Here is a 21739-nt window from a genome sequence, read left to right on the forward strand (position 1 = left end):
AGTAATATCCGAGACCAAAATATTTGAAGAACCAAAGCTTATTAAATAAATTGCTTCGCTGAGCGCAGCTGGATACGACCGCAGAGGTCCAACCCTGAACAGTTGGGACAAAAATGGACACAATATTCGCGCTTCATACAGGTCTGAATTTGGATTGTAATTAAATATCTGACACAAAATAGATTTCTGACACAGAATAACTGTAGTCAAAGAACTTAGAATTGGTAATATGATTTGAATTTATATTCAATTTATGCTTTTGTGCAATACACTATGCTGTTGCGTATTGACCCCTCACCCCCTTCCCATCTTTTTTTTGCCAAAAAAAATATTTGAAGAAAATTTCTTTTTAATTTCTGAAATTTGAAATGAGAAAAAATTGTCCCCCCCCCACAATTTCATATCCCCCCCCCCTCAAATTTTGTTTTTCAATTCCCCCCTTTCCCTTTTTCTAAAAAAAAATCTTTCCCTCAAGATAAGGTCAGAATCTCAATTCAAATTTCTAATGGAGTTTGCAACCATAATTACCCATTAAAATACATCATAAAAGTCTTAAAATAGAAAATGACATACATATTCAAGGCTAAAATTAATATTAATTACTGTAACATTTAAAAATAAATTGACAGCTAATCACATCAAGACAATACAGCATTTCTTATACATAGTTTACAAGCAGTGTAAGGGAAGTAATCCAAAACATACACAACATTGTATATTAAATGTGATTTGATTACCTCCCTTACACTGCTTTAAAATTGTCCATTAACCAGGAAACCCTTGTATTCCCCCTTTTTTGCCCATAATGGTTTGAGCCATATCCCCCCAAAGTCAATCCTAACCATCCCTTTGTGGTATGGAATTTTGTGGTATAATTTCAGAGAGATTCATACACTTAAACACAAGTTATTGTCTGGAAACTACAAAAATGCTTATTTGGGCCCCCTTTTTTGCCCCCAATTCCTAAACTGTTGGGACCATAATCCCCAAAATCAATCCCGATCTTCCTTTTGTGGTTATAAACCTTGTGTTTAAATTTCATAGATATCTATTTACTTATACTAAAGTTATTGTCCGGAAACCAACTGTCTTCGGACGACGACGACGACGACGACAACCTGATACCAATATACGACCACAAAAATTTTTGCAGTCGTATAAAAATTAAAGAGCTTAAAAAACCAAACGGACAAAAGTATAGCCTAATAAAGGCGACAGTACTTGGAAGAGACAAATCAAGGTAACAAATAATAAAATGCTCCCAAGGCGCAGCTTGATACGACCGCAGAGGTCGAACCCTGAACACTTGGGGCAAGTATGGACACAACATTTAAGCTTGATACAGCTCTGAATATGGATTGTGATTAAATATTTGGCACAGCATAGGTTTTTGACAGAATGAATGTCTAAAAACTTTAAAAAAAATTGTATGTAACTTTATAGAAAATATCGTTGTCTATTGTAAGTAGTTCCTATTAATCTAACTTAAGCAGAAAACTTAACATTGAAAATTGTTTATTAATTCAAAGTCACAGGACCATGTCCTTATGGGGCAGGACCTCAAAATAGTCGTCAAACTGATATGTACTGATAGTAATGCAACTTTATGCACAATATCATTGATCTATCACAAGTAGCTAGATCCTATCAAACTAACTTAAGCAGAAAACTTAACATTGAAAAAAAATGCTTATTAATTCAGTTACTGGACCATGTCCTAGGGGCCAGGGCTTGAAAATAGTCGTCAAACTGATATGTACTGATAGTAATGCGACTTTATACAAAATATCATTGATCTATCACAAGTAGCTCCTATCAAACTAACTTAAGCAGAAAACTTAATATTAAAAATTGTTTATCAATTCAAAGTCATTGGACCACGACTTAGGGGGCAGGGCCTCAAAATAATTGTCAAAGTGATATATACTGATAGTAATGCAACTTCTTATTAATTATCAATTATCGATCACAAGTAGTTCCTATCAAACTAACTTAAGCAGAAAACTTAACACAATTGTTGACGCCGTCGCCGGAAAAGCAATCCTTATGTCTCGCTTTCCGCGACGAAAGTCGCAGGCGAGACAAAAATCTTAATACACGGTTAGATTCAGCATATCAAAGAACCCAAAGTATTAATGTTTTGGGGAAATCAAACAATATATAAATAACACATTGCTGAGAGGGTGATAGAGTAGATTGTTACCCCGAGAAAACATTATCAACTGAGGCGAAACCAAGGTTGACAATGTTTTTTTCGAGGGGTACCAATCTGCTCTATCACCCTCTCTGCTATGTGTTATTTAATTTATTATACTGAATGTCCTATAATTATCGTCTTTTACTGTTGAATTTTAAATTTTAAGTATTTAACTGTAACGTCACGTACATAACAAAGTTACAGATATTAGAAAAATCAACAAAAGTGAAGCAAGGTGGTTTATTTTCATTATTTTGACAGTCTTTAGAAAAGTTTTGAGCCAAAACGTAATACTTGAGCATTGTCTTTAATTAATTGGTGTAAATTCAATTTATTGTCCTTTAAACTATCGATTTTTGAATGGTCTGCGCGAGAGGGTGACATTAAAAAAAATGTCTCCCGCTCAGCCATGGGATAGAGTAAATTTTCTCCCTCGTATCCAATCAAAAGCTGGCATTTTAACGTTAAGTATAATTAAGTTTAATGTTCGTCCCTTTCGACCTCAATGTGAACCAATTTAAAAACGGGTCCCAAAATCCAAAAAAACACGGTTAGATTCAGCATATCAAAGAACTCAAAGAGTTCAAGACTTTGATATAAACCCCATTGAAATTGGTCAAGAAATATTCAATTTATACAAAGTATTAGAAAAGCATTGTTTTTGGCTCCTTTTTGGCCCCTTATTACTAAACGGTTATGGAAATTACCCCCAAAATCAATCCAACCTTTCTTTTTTGGTATGGAACCTTGTGGTACAATTTTATAGAAACCAATACACTTATACTCAAGTTCTTTCCGGAAACCAGAAAATCCTTGTTTTTTGGGTCCCTAATTCCTAAACGATTTGGCCTATAACTACCAAAATCAATCTCAACCTTACTTTTGGGGTATGGACTCTTGTGGTACAATTTGATAGAGATCCATACACTTATTGTTAAGACAATAATCCATAAAATCAATCCCAACCTTCCTTTTGTGGTATTAAACCTTGTGGTACAACTTCATTGAGATCCATACACTTATACTCAAGTTATTGTCTGAAAACCAAATGTCTTCGGACGATGACGACGACGCCGACAACGCCATAATACCATCATACGACCGCAAACATTTTGCGGTCGTATAACAACTAGGAAATTGCATACAACCCCAACCCCCCTTAAAAAAAGGTGCGAAATCGGATGCGTCGACTGGTTAAGAGTCTCCTGCTAAGCGAATTCACTCAGAAAATATGTCATAATCGGGAATAGGAAATAATTGGTTAAATAACAGATCTGACGACTATACTGTTATCTATAGATCTAACACCGCTAAAACATGTTGCTATTGAGTTGAGACACCGACACATCGTATCGGTCAACCAAATTGTGATGTTGACCCTAAAACGTATTGCGTGTCGGTTTCAGTCGTTCTTCCTCATAACTCAGTTGGAACCGTCTTTTTTGGTAAGGAGCACACCCTTGTCAATGAAGTCCGAATAGTGAGAACATGCACGAGCGTAATATATTAACTGAGATATGTAAACGCCATACAATGTAGCAGAGGGGAAGTTACTGATGAGAAATGAGAAGTTGACAATTGGAAATCATCACGCTTGTCATAGATTCTAGTTTGAAGTCGTCCATCTGTGTCAACATCGCATTAAAGATAAAGATATATAGCAGACCTTTTACTTTTGGTAGTATCTTTAATCTCAAGTTCACTATGATATACGAGATGTAAGCACTCCTTGAAATGTGGGTTATAGAGTGACAGAACACCATCAATATTTCTGAAAATAAAATAAAAGAACTTTGCGAGCTGCTGATTCTTTTTGTCTGAGAGAAGGTTTTGAATGAAATCTGCTTTCAAAAACAAAAAAACAAGTCAACAAGCAGGGGTACAAAATTAGTACCAATTGGAATACAGACTGTCTGCTGAATATCAATCAACCAAACTCAACAAATATGCTGTCAACCGAAAGGTCTTGTATTTTGATGATATCATATTTAGTGTATTTATTGTGGGAATCAATGTGCTTCTTCACTAAGTAAGGGTTCTGTCCAAAGCCAGCCAGTTTCAAATACAGATGAAATTAATTGAACAGCTAAATTGCTTGATGCAAGTTGTTTTCATATGTCCACGTCTTTGAGCTAACAATTGTGTGATTATAGTTGTTTTCATGAGTAAAAGTATTTCGTAGTTTTAATTATTCCCTGTATACATGTCTTAGTGATAAATAGTTGACTAAAGTAACATAATGTCAATGGAAATTATTACGTGTTGTTTACTGTTTTTATTCGTATATGTATGTGAGCTTAAGTACGTGTTGTCTGATGTTTAGATGTCTTCAGCTCAGTTTTCTGCTACCTGGTATAGATGACTGTAGTCTGATGGATGTGGGATAACTTTTTGGAATGTTTGTTCTTTTCGCTGCTCATCAACTTCCTAGTCAATTAAGGATGTCAATTGTTTTGATTAATATACCACTGATGAGTTTCTGTATAAGAAATGCGAATCTTGCGTACTGATGAGTAAGACTGGTATCTTTGAGGAGTTTCTGTATAAGAAATGCGAATCTTTCGTACTGATGAGTAAGACTGGTATCTTTGATGAGTTTCTGTATAAGAAATGCGAATCTTGCGAACTGATATATAAGACTGGTAACTTTGGTTTGTTTTGTCGTATACATGATGGTTTAGCTACGTGTTGATATCTTAAGAAGACTGACTGTCTCTGTTTCTACCACAAATTTCACCGAGTATGTGGACCTCATATACTCCGTGAAATTTACACCAGGGGAGCTACTGGGATAAGATGTTCTTCTTTATATCCTATTCTTGAACTCAAAGTAGATGGAAAATTTCAAAATAGCTTCTAAGAAGAACATTGTCGTCTACCACATAGTTACAAACCCTCTGCCCCATCGTTTATGTTCAAATAATACACACTTTTTAACAGGGGTATGATCACTACATCAAAACTGTTTCTGCAGGATTACGAGGAAGAACGACTGTAATCGACACTAAACACATGTTACAGTCATCATCATGGATAGGTCGCCTAATACGACGCCTGTGTTTGATTCTCATTTCACGAGAAATTGTTTTGTGGTCTTTGGTCCAAATGTTGTGCACTATTCCCTATCGAGACATTTTGACTGAGCTTGGAGTCGTATGACAGATGATGCTTGCGCAATACGCGAACACTGTCGATCTGGTCTAGCTTCTTTTGAGGTTCCACAGGTACTATATATATTTAAAACAGATTTACGAGATTTGAACATCGGTAAAATACTGTTTCATAATATTTACGTTATCTAATGCATTTATAACAGTATGATGTTTCCTGTTAGTCATTCAAAAAAAAAAACCACTTTATGAATATCATGAGTCCGAATCACTTTTCTGGATGCACCTTCATCAGGAGTACTCTAACCAAAACATTTGTAAACCAAGAATGTATAAGTACATGAATACATGAGTAGCTTTATAACCAAAAGAGACCTTACAAGAATTGTCAAATCAATTAACAGTCAACTTTACCTGATGGGGTTGGAATCCTAGTCTCTTTATACAATTTCTTAATTTATCCATGGAGAATTAGAAAATAGTGACCAATAATGTTATCTCAGTAACGGCGGATACTAGCAATCCACGAACAGTTGTATCAACCCACTAGTAGAAATATGAGATCGCAGCGCATTTATGGATTAAAATTTTCACCCGAAACTTTGTAACCCAAACATTTTTAAGCAAATGATGTGTAAATAATTGATTACGTGAGGAGCTAGGATTATAACCATAAACTTATAGTTTCTATAAGGAACTCCCAAATGATGTGTAAGTACTTGATTACGTGAGAAGCTAGGATTATAACCATCAACTAGTAGTTTCTACAAGGCGCTCCCAAATGATGCGTAAGTACTTGATTACGTGAGGAGCTAGGATTATAACCCAAGGATTATAACCATAAATTTAGTTTCTATAAGGCGCTCCCAAATGATGTGTAAATACTTGATTACGTGAGGAGCTAGGATTATAACCATACACTTATAGTTTCTATAAGGTGCTCCCAAATGATGTGTAAGTACTTGATTAATTGAGGAGATAGGATTATAACCATAAACTTATAGTTTCTATAAGGTGCTCCCAAATGATGTTTAAGTACTTGATTACGTGAGGAGCTAGGATTATAACCATACACTTATAGTTTTATAAGGCGCTCCCAAATGATGTGTAAATACTTGATTACGTGAGGAGCTAGGATCAAAACCATAAACTTATAGTTTCTATAAGCATGAGAAGGCGTTCCCAGATGCTTTGAAAAAAAGAAGATACCAAATGACAACAACAACAAACATACTACAACGTAAGGACGGACAACACAATGACTTTTAAAAGCAACAAACGAGAGCCTCTAAAGAGCCTGTGTCGTTCAACTGCATTCATATGAATTTCAACTTTGAAGACTAAAAATATTTTTCATTATAATAAGATCTCATTTTTTTCATAATAGATTGCTGATATTTTTTTTATGTTTTCAGTTGCTCTCCATCTTTTATAGTTTTGCCCACAAAACAAATAAACTGTTACCACAAGGATATGTCTCACCTTTTATTTTATTTGAAAGTAAAATGCAAATGTTAAAATTAAAATAGCAATAATTTAACATGTAAGTTATACATAATGTTCAAAGTAAATGAACCACGACTGAAGGTACAGTGCCAAACAATCTCCATGGAAATGAGATGTGCCAATGCTAATACAGCTGCATACCTAATATAATTGAGCTACCACAAGTGGTTCCCCATAACCTGACTGACATAATCACAAATCAATACATATAAAGTAAGCAAAAGTTTCAAAGTCAATAGACCATGACTTAGGGGGCGGGGCCAAGCAATCTCCGTGGAAATAAGATGTGCCAATGCTAATTCAACTGCATACAACATATCATTGACCTACAACTAGTGGTTCCTCATATGTCTCGCTTTTTGACTCCGTCAAGGCGAGACAAAAAATTGCTATTGAAGTTCAATATCTTCCATTAGTATAGGACTCCGGCGTTGTTGACTTATTTTAAACTCTTGTCTTGGTGATCATTTTTGCTGTTTACAACTTCTCTTTATCTTGTATAGTTGTTGTCTATTACACAAAAAGGGTAAACAAAATAAAATCGTCATACAAGGAAAATAACTCTTATAAGGAGACAACCGACAATTTCGGCAATGTTATTTGTAGATAGTTTTCTATAGTTTTCGTCAAAAGAGCAAAAAAAAAAAAATGGTTAAACTCATCATTTAAGGACAATAACAACTATAAAACAATTTCCGCATTGCTGACTTATTTGTAGATCTTGTTTTGCTGATCATTTTCACAGTTCATATGTATTCTTTATCTACTATAGTATTGTCTAAATGCCGAACAAAAATGATTAAAATCGTCATTTAGGGGAAATAACTCCTTGAAGAAGTCAAGCGACTATTTCGGTCATATAAACCCTTTTTTATAACTTGTTTTGCAGATCTTTTTTTTTTTGCTATCTATAATGTTTCTTTAGCTATTAAAGTTTTCAAGATGAAAGCAAACCCGTCCGTTAAGGGCAATAACTCCAATAAGGAGTTTTTGACCAACACATTTTTAGAACTTGATTTGTTAATCATTCTTGCTATTTAAAGTCTCTCTCTATCTATTATAGTTTTCGGGCAATAAAAACTCAAGAGTTTTGGTGTAAATAGACAGTTGGTAGATTTCAACATTCTTACATTTCTGGCCCTGTCAGATTATCTTTAAGATAATCGACAAATAAAATTGAGAATGGAAACGGGGAATGTGTAAAAAAGACAATAACTCGACCAAAAGAGCAGAAAACAGCTCAAAGGCCACCCGGAGGCGGGCTTTAGCTGGCCCCTAAACAAAAATGCATACGGGTTCAGAGAAAATGGACGTCACACTAAACTCAGAAACATATAAATGAACCAAAATTAAAAAATAATAAGACTAACAAAGGCCAGAGATTCCTGACTTTGGACAGGCGAAAAAATGCGGCGAGGTTAACCATGTATTGTGATATCTCAGCCCTTCCCCTGTACCTCTAGCCAATATAGAATAAACAAACACACAGCAATACGCACAGTAAAACTCAGTTTGCATTTAACCCTATGTTCTTTTTTTAGCAATGTCGGCCATGTTGGTTGACAAGCGAGATTAGCGGACATTTTATTTAACCTAGATACCAATGATGATTGTTGCAAAGTCTGATTCCAATCTTCAAAGTAGCTTCAGAGATGTTTTTTGTAAAATCTAATGGGCGATGACTGGCGACGACGACGAACACCAAGTTTTATGAAAAAATCACTTGACGCTTCGGATTAGTTTAGCTAAAATGAAATACAGAAAACAGCTCATAACAAAGTTATACAAAAAAAATCCAAAGATTTACCTTCACGTAAACCGTTGATATATTAAGGAAACAAAATTTTCAAGAGCAATGACCTATTAAAACGAGTGTACACGTGTGAACATTTTCTTAAATAAAATCATTACATAAACTCTTCGTCTTGCACCAAACACTTGTTAAGAATGTGAAACTGTATTCCCGATTCAACAATACAGGAAATTAAAACAATGATCTATTACTGAGACAATATAACAGATTGCTAACACTACAATAAAACCATGTTGTACTAAGTACTTGTTATGTAACAATGGTAATTGCACCAATCCTTAAAACAAATAGAATAATCGGGATAAGTGTAATATTCACAGGAGGAATGTTACATTTTCTGAATGGTTCTACTGAGAACTAAAATTGGTATGTCTGTCAAACTATACAAAGTACAGAATGTGTGTCATCAGGCATATCTTAACCAATTTATGTCATTTAAAAAAACTTCGTACGAAAAAGTTACATAGGACAATAAATTTGCATCAACTTCAGTAAACTTCAGTAAACATTGTTAGAATGTATAAAATGGCTGATAAATGTTTCAAATTAAGGATACCTTTGAAACAAACAAAAAAAAAACCTGATGTAAATTCAGCACTGATCATACTTAAAAATTACTTAAGCAATTACCAAAAATATTGGCCAGCACAACATACAAAAAACCCATAAACATTCGACTTCCATCTCTTAAAAAAGGAACAGACGAGTACTTACCGGCGCGGGTAGTTCAGAATAAGACATTAGAATCATATTATTGAAATATCCCTTCTTGCATGGTGCAATGAGTTGTTAGTAAACAGCATTTCAAAAACTTTTTTTCGCTTCAATAAGAAAGCGAGCTGCTTTATGTTTATCTACAGTAAGGAATGATAAAGTTAAAAAAAACAAGTGGGGAAAAAGTCATGTTTGAAATACGCTTACAACACAAACTTATAACTCAAATTAGCAATATCGCAATAATCATAATATTCAAACTGGCTCATACAATGATTTTTCGGCAAGCCATTAACACAAATTCAAACTTTTCATCATAGAAACTATTCAGTTCTACTTAAGTTATAAATAAACTCTTGGAATGCATTGTACAATAAAACCTATGCCACGCAATTGGCTTGAAGACGATCCATCGAAAAGAGAAATTTATGGTTAAAATCCCTCGTCTTTATTCCACTAGTAGGGTCATTTTCGGAAAAGTTTGTTGATATTGAACAGTAAATTTTATTGCTTTTTCAGCAGCCAAACTTTGAATTTGATTTCAAATATTTGTAAACCACGATATTGATAGATTTGGTAAATTCAAAACATAACTAAGCATAAAAGGTAATTCGATATTTTCGTTCTTTGTAGGCTATCAAATCGGGCATTCATTAAGGTTAAACAAGTCGTATAGCTTTTTCCTCAGTTTCAAAAAGATATCAATGTGTCCTGATATTTCCGTTGTTTTCGAAGACTCTAAAAAAGTCATCATAACAGTTGAAAAGATACCTTCATTTTACTCCTTGATTACATATGATTGTTTATTTTATCATCATTATTATGTACAGCGTCCCAAGCAGCATTTAGCATTTAACGAACATTTACTTTAACATTACTTTCATGATGGTTCTCCTATGAAAGAGGTAAACATATGGTACATATGAAATACATTTTAACTAAGTTGGACGATTTCCGAGAGAAGGATGTTGAAAAATTAGCACGTGACATTTTCTATGAATTTACCTTTTATTCTCAGACGAATAAGCAAGTGAAATGATTTAAATAAACTTTTACTTAAAATGATCGGCCACTTTTCTATGTTGAGTACCTTATACTGCTGAAACGTATGGCCATGCGACATTACATATATGAATGAGATGTGTGTGGTTTTTTTTCGTTTTTTTTTATCATTTATTGATGAATTTGATTTATTCAAACAAATATGCTGGCAAAACATGTATGACGAAAGGTATACATAATGTTGATCCGAACTAAGCCTAATTATCTTACGTTATCATGTGACTTTGTGTTAACATCTTCGACCCCAATCCCGCCGGTAGTCGTGATCGGAACCGCCATTCTTTGATGGCACGTATGACCCTCCATTCTTTTTTTAGAACTGTGTTGACAGCAGGGAGTTCAACCATGCAATTCATGGCAATTAACTCTTCCCAGGTGTGTTTTTATGAAAATATGACAACCTTAATGCCCTTCTTAAAGAGTTCAAAATCCGAAAAATTAGAAAGGTAGCCAAAATCAGGTGGGGTGAGAGTCACTTGATGGCCACTATGTCAATGGTATGGGTCGTAGGTATTGACTTTTATCCTAAATACATGCACAGGTGGTACAGGAATACAAGAAGGTATAATATGGAAAAAAAATCTGGTCTGTAAAATCTAGGTCACTGTTTTGTCAGAAATCTAGACATTTAGGCAGACCTGGCTTGCCAATAATAATACCCCAGCAAGACCATCAAGGCACATTTACTTCCAGTCAGTATGGATGGACTGCTGTAACTACAAGGTAGTAATTGAATGACAAAGAAACACAGTTTGGTCAATGTTCAACTCTCGAGGTCGTATTAAAATCGAAAAATAAACTGAAAATAACCATTTTTCAGCTGGGGTGGGTTCATCCCGCCTACGATTGCTGCTGTCAAGTGTAAAAGTGTAATGTTGACCTAAAAAGTAAGTCCATTTATTAATATAATACAGAATTTAAAAAAAAATCAAACTTTTGTTTTACATGCTTTTTCTTGGTCTTGTAGATTATTGTCTGTCCAAGTTTCAAAACAATCCATGAAGGTTTACAAATATACCATGTAAAAAAAATCAATCCCAGACTGCCTGTAAATGTAAACTGTCGAAAACTAAGTCCATCTATCAAAAATACTGAAAAAAAAAAAGATATTTCAAAAGTTTGCTTCAGACATTATTTCTTAATCATAAAAAAACTTCTGCCAAAGGTTCATACAATTGCATAAAGGTTTGACAAAGTAATTGATGTGTAATAAAATTTAACCACAGACTGTATCTACTTGCTAACTGTAAAAAAAACTAAGTCCATTTATCAGTAAAATACTGAAAAATGAAAAGAAATATTTTCAAAATTTTCTCTGGATACTGTATTTTGGTCATTAACAAAGATTTTGTCCAAATTTCATAAAATTCCATGAAGGTTTGACAAAGTTATTGATGTCTAAAACAATTTAGCCACAGACTGAACCTAAATGTTGACGCCGCCGACGCCGACGTCGAAATCTAGGATCGCCATGTCTCGCTTTTGCGACATAAATGTCGCAGGCTCGATAAAACTACACGTTTGTGCTATGTGTATGTTCAGTCTTTTAATCTTTTCTGTCCATTTAATTGTATGTAAGATGCTATTTTATTTGCAAAAATGCATAACTTGCAAATGATTCTTGTGGTATTTTGTTTTAGATGAAGAAAAAAAAACCCTCATTTATTATGTAATCATATACAATTTATTCGTCACACATATTAAATAACTGAACCCAGATATGTGAAGACGTAGGCGGTTTTTATACTGTCACGAGTCCTTCATCAACTGTAAACAGACAGTAAATTTCATAAAGCAAAGAGAACAGATTCCATAAACAATACAGTAAAAACCGAGGAACTTGTCACTAATACGTATCATACTTTCATCAAAGCATTTTATTCTAGACTTGGCAGATCACCATACTTTGGTGATAAAAAGAGAAACAACATTGGAATATTTCAAATTGTATTTCAAAAGTACATCGCGCTTAGCAAAAATATCTACTGGTGCAATTTCGTTGTGTTGATGGGAATACTGTATCGATAAGTAATCCGAGAAAAAAATCTTAAATCTAAACGTGATGAAAATACTGTTTAACATGCATTAGCATCACAAGAATAACATCGCTTTGTTGCAGGTTTATGTTTTGATTTTTTTTTTCATTTTTTACAAAATGTAGCAATCTTTTACAATAACAGTAATAACAAATATTGCGTTATATTCACCCTTTCTAAGTACAAACAGAACTAAAGGTTTCATCTTAATCCGTTAGAGTATGGTATGTTTACACCAAGACATTAACATTTGAAACATTTTTATAAAGCATATAATTGTTGGCGCCTATTGGTACGTGATATCCTGGGAAACGTGTTCATTACAATATGTATAGTTCAATTTCATAAGAAATCAAAAGTAAAGAAATCCTTAATAGTTTCCTCCAATATCAATTCAAAATGTCATCCTCTAGAACATTTAATTTAAAACAAATTGTTGCCAAAAAGGGACTTACAAACGGTACCGTCAACATATCCATATGTCTGTATTATACGTACTGCATTGACAGGAGTGATTTACTTACATAAAAACTGCTCCAATAGATTTAGGAAGAAGAACAACTGTAATCGGCAGCGCGTAAGTCATATAAGGTGTACGGTTACCTTCACGAATTGGTTGACCAATACGATGTGTCTATGTCTCAACTCTATAACGACATGCTTTCGCGGTCTTAGCTCTCTAGATACCAAAATAGTCGTCTGATCTGTATTTTTACCAATTGTCCTATTCCCGATAGTGAAATTATAAACAAGTGAGCATTCGCATGGCGGGTGATGCATGCATATCAGGAGATGCTTATCCTGTTCACAGACCCAGTATCGCTCCATTTGGAGCTCTTGTGATTTCGTCAGATCTTGTTTGACACCTTTATTTGATTCTTCTTTGTCGATCAACAAGATTTGGAACATCGGTAAAACAAACTAATGCCTTCATTAAATACCACTGCAGTGTTTTTGAAATTGAAAACATTTTTAGAACAAGAGGTTGTCATAATGACATAAAACCTAATTTTTCTTAAATTTATTGTCTTTGTTAAAGCAATCAAAGGATCTATCTAACTGCTGAAACCAAACGAACATCTACCGTCATGTTGTCCTTGGTGGATAGTTGTATCATTGGTAATCTTACATGTAACAAATCTTATTTTATATTGACTTCCATTATGAAATGAAAACGAGATACAAAAAACGATAGGATCAAGCTATCACATGAAATCGACAAAACGTGCCATTTTCAAATCAATTAAGGAACATAACTCCAGAAAAAATTAGTGAAAATCGACAATATCATACTTGATATCAATTATGTCATCAGTAAAATATATCAAAATTTGAAAACCATTGGTTGAAAGGTTCTCAATTTATTGCACGAAAATCACTGGAGTTGCCCGCCGCTATGCCAGCCGTATCGCCCAAATTATATCCGGATTTTTTCGTTGTATAATACGGATTAAAATTTGTGGAAAGGAAATACGACTGAACAAACCATACAAAATATTCAGTAACAAGTTATGTGAAAATACAAAACAGCACATAACTACTTCCAATGAAGAGAAATGTGATTTCTTTTAAGTGGAAGAAAATAATTTCATTTTGAAATTAAAATACGAACACAACCTAGTACTTTAATGAATGGTAAAAAAATAAGCATCTAAGAACTAAAACCCCATTAAAATTATTCCAAATCAAAGACTTGTGATTGCTACTTCAATACATCATGGATACCGGTCAATATATATGCATTAATTTGAAGATTAAGCAAATTCTTTTATTGACTTTTATTATTTTATGTCTTGGGCATATCATCAAGTTTGCTTTCGTGCTTGAGTACATTTTAAAATAATAAAAGCAGATGCCAAATATCAGAAAACAATTTGGTAAAGACTTGCTGATCAATCAATGTTACAATTTACAGGAGACATGTGTCGCCATGTCTGCTTGATGTATGCCAATATTAGAAAGATATTCAAAATGACTCATATAATCTGTATTGTTATAACACGTACAGTAATTGTCTGCTTCCCAGTCCAAACAAAACCTTATAGGAAAAATCAAACATCTTCTAAAAATAGTCCGTTATATAGTCAATAGATTTCATTTTCTAAAAATACATCATACCAAAAACAATTTTAATGAAAAATTATTAATAAAATATACCATTCCAACCAGTGATAAGCATTTATTGTTTATCATTGAGCATGCAGTCCTTTATTTCTCAAAAAAAATATATAATGAAATTAAGTAATTTCACATTTAAAATCTCAAACGTATCAAAATATTCTGACAATATTTTCGATCCATATATATCTATGAGGAAAGCTGATATAAATACATGCGACACAAAGGTTACGTGCTTCAAACATGTATTATCATCACTAAATATTTTAATATAGCCTTATAATTAATATTGATATCTGCACCAAAGTCAAATAGTCATAAAATCTTAAAACTATCTACGAAAGAATGTGTCAGATAAAATATGTACTTGTGTCACTTGTCACGGGTTCCCAGGATAAAGTTCGTACTTGATTCCAAAAATGAATATATGGAAAATATAGATGATCATCACCCTCGCTCTAAGGACAGAGTCATATATTTGTGGAATAATTCGCGATAATATGTGAAGAATGAGAACAAAAAGTTGCAGGACACATACATACAGACCCTACACATCTGCTAACGAGCAAAACAAAGACAGAAAAAGCAGAGTCCAGTAAATCAAAACGCTGGGATTCATTTTGGAAAGAAGTAAGAATTGTAAATTAACGTCAATTTCCGATATTTTGATGATGTTGACTAAAAAAATGAAAATCTTTTATAAATTGTATACGTCCGAAATGCTTATCTGGATTAACCTTCATCAGGAACTCTCAAAGCCAAAGTCAAATGGCAAAATCAAAAGCACAAACACATCAAACGAATGAACAACAACTGTCATATTCCTGACTTGGTACAGGCATTTTCTGATGTAGAAAATGGTGGATTGAACCTGGTTTTATAGCGCTAACATGTAGCTTCAACTAGTATAATGTCCAGTTATCCCACTGATACAATATTACATGACTTGCGCGTCCTCTTACGATTTCCTTACTCAATTGCTGCTTATAAGGAATATATTAAGCCAAGTGTCCTTAATGGTCATATTTATGACAGTTATGCAGACATCATCATGATTGTAGACCTTTATTGATATGTTCCATTCGCCAAAGCCACTATACTGTCCTCTTTCCATAGATTTTAATATCCCCAATCTCCAAAGACAACTTGTCAAAATATTTTACTTTTCCATGAGCAACATGACGTGTATCACTGGACGAACAGGTCCTGCTTTCCCTTTCACAGAATTTGAGTTAACTATGGTTTTTGGTGGGGTTCGTCCAAGTCTTTGTAGCGTTTTTTCTTTGTTCGTCTGTCTCCTTTCAGAGAAAGGTGAGTTATTACGACTAAATATTAAATGAATAAACAATGATGAAAGGTATAGCATGCAAACAGGAGGTTCAGAATTCTGATTAGCAGTAATTTGTTTTTAATTCTATTATTACCTTGTTTCAAATCAGACAAAAACCGGAGTACAGACCAAAACTACTAAAAATCAAAGCTTGTGTGATGTAAAACAGGGTATTAACATTTCAAGATATATTTACATACTATGGTAGTATAAGCATTATTCTGATTCTTTGCACCAACTGACGCAGAGGACAATTTCGTAATTTGTTCTTGAAATTCTAAACAAAAATACAAAAAAAAAATTATCATCTCTGACAAATTATGTAATAACGTAAAAGAATCAGATAATTCATTAGTAAAACAACTTAAAAGGCTACCAGATGATTTTCATCTTTTCCTTATCCTCTTACAAGTGATGTAGTATAAGTGCACACGTTCTTAACCAAGATTCGCATATCAATATTGAAATCAAGACTTAAAATACCGAATAAAATGACTAACTGTAATTTTTTGAAATTTATAAATCAGAAAACATTTTTGCCCAAACAATTTCACGTATTTCAATATTATTTGCTGTTTCATGCTACTTTATTTGGCATTTTTAAATTCAAGCGTCAATGATGCGTATTTCGTGGACGAAACCCGCGTCTGGCGTACAAAATTTTAATCCTGGTATCTACGATGAGTTTATTGGCGTTTTTCTATTGGAGACAGAAAAATTGATGCGCATGATTGGGAAAGAGCTCTTTTTACACGAACTGCACTCAGACGCTACGCAAAACCGCAAAACAAGCTGTAGACGTAAGAGCAATCTTGACCATGTAAATTAAAACAAGTAAAGCTATTTCCAATACATGGATGTAATAGCCACTGTAAATCTATGACGTCATAAACATGTTGAAATTGACGTATTTGACCTACATTGGACATTGTGCACATAGATCATGGTTAAGATGGTTGAGTACACAAAAAGGATATTAAACTCACATTAACATGTTCATATAAGACTAAATGTACCATAACATATTTTCGGGTACATCTTTCGCTTTTATCTAAATAGTAAGACCAAGGTGTACAAAATAAGGCTATTTTGCCGATTTTTGCAGTTTTAAATGAAATGCAAGAAGTTTTTAAGCCCTAGAATTTCTGAAAGTTATTATTTAATAGATTTATAATTCTTTCAGAATTTCCAATAAATTGGACATGAAAATTTGTCTAATAATGTACCTTCTTTTTTTAAAATTCAGGGTTCAGGGCTAAGAGTTTTTTGTTGCTAAAAGTTTTATGTTTCGGGTGTCACAATTATGCTTGTTTAATTGTATCTCAAGAAATAATTTGAAATAAATATGGGTTGTGTGCACAGAAACCAGTATTTAGCGTAAATATTATGTACAGGCCCAGTGGCGTAGCTTGCTTTCTGTTTTTACCGAGGCAGGGGGTCTGGGGGGGGGGGGGCTGCGCCCCCAAACGCTATCGAGGTTTTTACAATTTGAACAAGAAGAATCTATTAAAAATAATAGTTGTTGTTTAATTTTATTTCATCATAATAATGTTTATATGCCTTACACTAAGTTATACTACCGATTTATTAGTTGATTTCTGGTACCTGCATCATTTTCAATGTTCAGATGAATACATAAATCAAAAGCATTTACCACTTTTTCAAATCAAATCCTTTCAGTGAACTTCCCAGATTTAAACTTTTTTACGGATACAGGAGATTGATCTGTCAAGTTCAAAATTGTCCCGAGTCTATAGAAAGTTGTGTATGATTTAAACCGATACTATCTAATCTACGGTCAACTCAAAGTTATAAAAACAACAAAACACGTGAAGATATCACATAAGACAACGACTGACAAGTCAGTTTCCTGACTTGCTAGCAGTAGCTGAAAGCCAGCACAAAAGTCTAATTTCCCAATATATTTCCAAGCCGTTGTACACTCTAATATAGGTGGCTGTATCTCACTGTGACATATGATTTAACGTCATATCAAAAGAAATTATGGCCTTGTTCGATGGACAGAAGAAACCGGTACAGAATTTTCAAAACAGAAAAACAAACGCAACGATTAAGGTTTATTTGAAATAATTTTTATGATGATCATTTACTCGCTTGGTCGTGGGTCACGAATCAACGAATTATAGATAATCATCCCAAAACGACGGACGGATTGAAAAGCACAATTTCTTGATAAACTATGAGATAAACACATGCTACATGTAAAGTGCACCACGGCACTTGTATTGGTTGTGTTTCGTCCTGGTATTCCTTGGAAGGTCTTCAAATTATTAAATGGTTTTGAACTTTTTTACATTCACGATGAAAATGACAACTGGCGAAGTACTAACATTTACGTTATTCTGAAGTCTTCATGATAAATGAAAACAGTATTTGGTTGAATTTTTTATATATATAAAATGACATTATGTATTAACTAACAGACATATAATAAATATTTCTCTGGAATAAGTGACTCTTTTAAATATTTTAAATTCCCTGCTAGTGAAAACTATAAATTTAAAATAGCGAGAATAAAACTTGAGAACCGCAACATATAAATTATTTTCTGTGCATGTTGATTGATGCATATTTTATTTTGATTGTTACCAAAGTCAATGAAACTCTATGTATTTGAAGTTCTACATGTAGGGGAAAATGCCAACACACAACGATGTTTCAATTTAAGACGTCGCGGTTATAAATGAGGGTTTGAAGTCTAAGAATGGGATTTTCAAATATTAATTTCTAATCATGATTTTCGCCCATAATTTGATTTTCCTTTCTCTAATATTTAAGCACCATTTTAAATCTCTATTCTTTTAAGTTGAAATTAAGTTCAGGGCATTTTTCTGTTTTCTATAAACCTCATCCAGACCCTCATATACTAGAAATTATTCTCACACAAAATTAAATAATTTAGTTACCATTGAATCGGGTAATGGTACTAGTAAAGTGATTCGATCGGGGAAGACTCGTAAGTTGGATCATCATCTATTCTACTGATTTTGCTTGCAATGGGGTAAGACTAAATAAATCTGTTGTCGATTTATTTTACTCCGACAAATTTAGATTACAAAAAACAACCGTAAGGGGATTTCCAAGAAGAGGAGGGAAATGTTTCCATAAGTCTTGAATTCGCAAAGGGTATATGAATCAATAGCGGCAACAAGACAAAACAAGTCAGTATATTAGCGTTTAGTAGCTAGTCTGCTGCATTAGGTGGAAATCGTTTAAAAGATTATAAAGGATTTTTTTTACCGAGGCGGCTGCCTCGGTTGCTTCAACGTAAGCTACGCCAATGAGGCCTTGTTCAATACATTGACGATTGGTCCATGTAAATAAGGACAGGGCTATTTGGTATATATCGTCCAAATATATCAAAATATTATTGACCTGTCCTATACTGACAAACAATTCTAATTCTAAACACTTCATGGGATCGCAGGAATGTGCAATGAAATAAAAGACGTAAGGCATCCGTCAAAGGATCATTTTGTGACCAAGTTAAAAGTCGCTTCTAATATTATTTTGGACTTTTACTAAAATTTACAATTCCGACATTTTGGACTTAAATTCATTGTGTTTAATTATTTATTTCATATATTGGTTTCTATTTTCATTTCTTATCCATAACTTTTGATCAAAATGTTTATATTGCTACTTAGTAATTTGAAATTCTAAGTTTGGACATTGAGTGACATGTTTTAATCTGTTACCTATTTAGTGAAAATTTACCTAATTTATAACTGTATGTTCTTAATTATCGTAATCAGATTATTACTTCACATTTATTCTTCCAAGTTCTAAAAATAGTATAATCTTTAGACAGTGAACAATATCACTCAGATTAATTGTTATTTGTTATGTTTATTCTTGTCAATTTAAATTTGTATAAATACTTGTTTATAATTTTGACAAATAAGATTAGACTCAGGACTTTACACTGAACACAGTCCATCCGTAATAAAAGTATTCCATGCTTAATTATTGAATTATTCATCGCGAGTTCCAGAGTCTCGAATGTTAGTTTGCACTAAAGTTTCAGACCCAGGTTTGTCATTGCCATTACGAGTACTTGTTTGTTGTGTGATCAGGTGCATCACAAAGTTTCAGTAACAAGAGGCCATTCAGTCAGGCTATTGTTACACAATCCCACAGGTCACCCATATTTTCCCGGTGACAATTGCTCAAAAATAAAACTCATGTACAGTTACAGGAAACAGAAATTGAACTATTGTAGACACAAATTAAAGGTTAAAGGACGTTAAGGTCAACTTACTATGACTTACTTTACGGTATTCGTTTTGCTCATTGTTAAAGTCTGTACTATTACCGATAGTTGGCTAAATCCATGTCCTTTGGACTAAGGTGGATAGTTGTCAAGTTTGCAATTACACCACACCTCCTTGTTATATAAGGTCTCCCATAACCCACTCTCAATATAAATTTTAGTTAGATCATGGAAGTATTCCATTAATTACCACAATAGGGTTAATCTAATATTCACTACCACTGCGAACATTAGAACTTTTATTCAAAAGTGCAATTCACAGACAGAAAAAACATAAAAACATAAAAAAGGTTTTAAACATCAAAGTCTTGACCTTAGTAACTGATGTCCTGTAGATCTTATAGAGTTGTTCCAATTATTTTCATGCACTTCTAGTTATACCACTCCTCTGTTTTATATATCATTCTCATAAAGGTCAACCAACTCGTATTGGCGTCGATAAAATTATGAAGGGATGATTTTAACTTCACCACTTGGAACTCTTAGTTTAATAACTTCCTTTACAAGCCGTGGAATATCGTATCAACTGGGAGATATATACTCCGTATACATGAGCCGCTGGAATGTTCCTACTTAGAAATGGAAAGTTCACAATTGGGAAGCTGGAATCATCTCTTTCGTCAAAAAGTTTTGTTTACAACCAACCTTCATTGTCAATTTCTAGATGTAAGTCAAGATATGAGGCAGACATAACACTATCTGTTGTATCCTTTATCTCAAGTTCGATGGGATAGATGCGTTCAACATAGTCACCAAATTTTGAATTATTTAGTGAGAGAACATCATCTATTTAGCGGAAAGTGAAGTTAAAGGATACTTTCTTCGTAAGAAGTTCCTGTATGAAGTCAGCCTCATATGAAAAAAGGAACAAGTCGGCAAAAAGAGGAGCACAGTTGGTTCCCATGGGAATGCGGATTGTTTTTTGAAAAACACGTCCTCCAAACGTAACAAATATGTTGTCAATCAAGAAATCAAACATCTTGAAAATGTCAGTTTAGAGAATTTTTGGTTTGAATCGGAGTTATTTTTTACAACGTCGATTTATCCCTTAGACAAGATACTTGTATCTATGTTGGCCATTCTTTTATATGAAACAAAGCAACTCTTTCAATTTGTCTTTCAGTTTGGAATGGGGAATACATTTGTAAGGTGTAGAAAAATCATATGTTTTAATACTATTGCAAGATGAAAGAGTCTTAGATTGTATGTACTCTAAAGATCTTTGATATTTTTTTAGTAACCACATCTGATTCACGCCACCTCTAGAATAGGTAGTTTCTCAATAACTTTGAAGCCCTGCTTTGATTGCTGATAACATTGATGTTAATAATTAAGAAAGAGGTTTCTTGGAGCACTTGGAAGACCCAGCAATATAACGTTGTTTGTAAGGACACTTATGTACTTTAGGTATCCAATACAGTGAAGGAAGATCCAGTTCTTCATCTTTGGTTGAAATTCCAAAGGAACATTGAACAGACCTATGATTATCCAGGTTTTCCTCCATGGTAAGTGTTGTGGGGGTATATGTTAAGTTTCCAAGTGAATTGGCAATACCTAAT

The 21739-nt window shown here is 33.6% G+C and overlaps 1 protein-coding gene across 6 annotated transcripts in view; it reads right to left on the minus strand.

Moving 5' to 3' along the window:
- LOC127735908 (uroporphyrinogen-III synthase-like) overlaps positions 1 to 21739 on the minus strand; it is an 83475-nt gene that overhangs the window by 13055 nt on the left and 48681 nt on the right. The window contains exon 9 of one of the 6 annotated variants that reach the window (XM_052246343.1): positions 16087 to 16163. The exons of 4 other annotated variants lie outside the window; for them this stretch is intronic. In XM_052246343.1, coding sequence (XP_052102303.1) covers positions 16087 to 16163 — 77 coding nt within the window. Of the gene's footprint in view, positions 1 to 11272; positions 11494 to 16086; positions 16164 to 21739 lie in introns of those variants that run through there. One more of the 6 variants, XM_052246346.1, reaches the window with a different exon arrangement.

This window comes from Mytilus californianus, unplaced genomic scaffold, assembly GCF_021869535.1.
Source record: "Mytilus californianus isolate M0D057914Y unplaced genomic scaffold, xbMytCali1.0.p SCAF_3, whole genome shotgun sequence".
Taxonomy (NCBI): domain Eukaryota; kingdom Metazoa; phylum Mollusca; class Bivalvia; order Mytilida; family Mytilidae; genus Mytilus; species Mytilus californianus.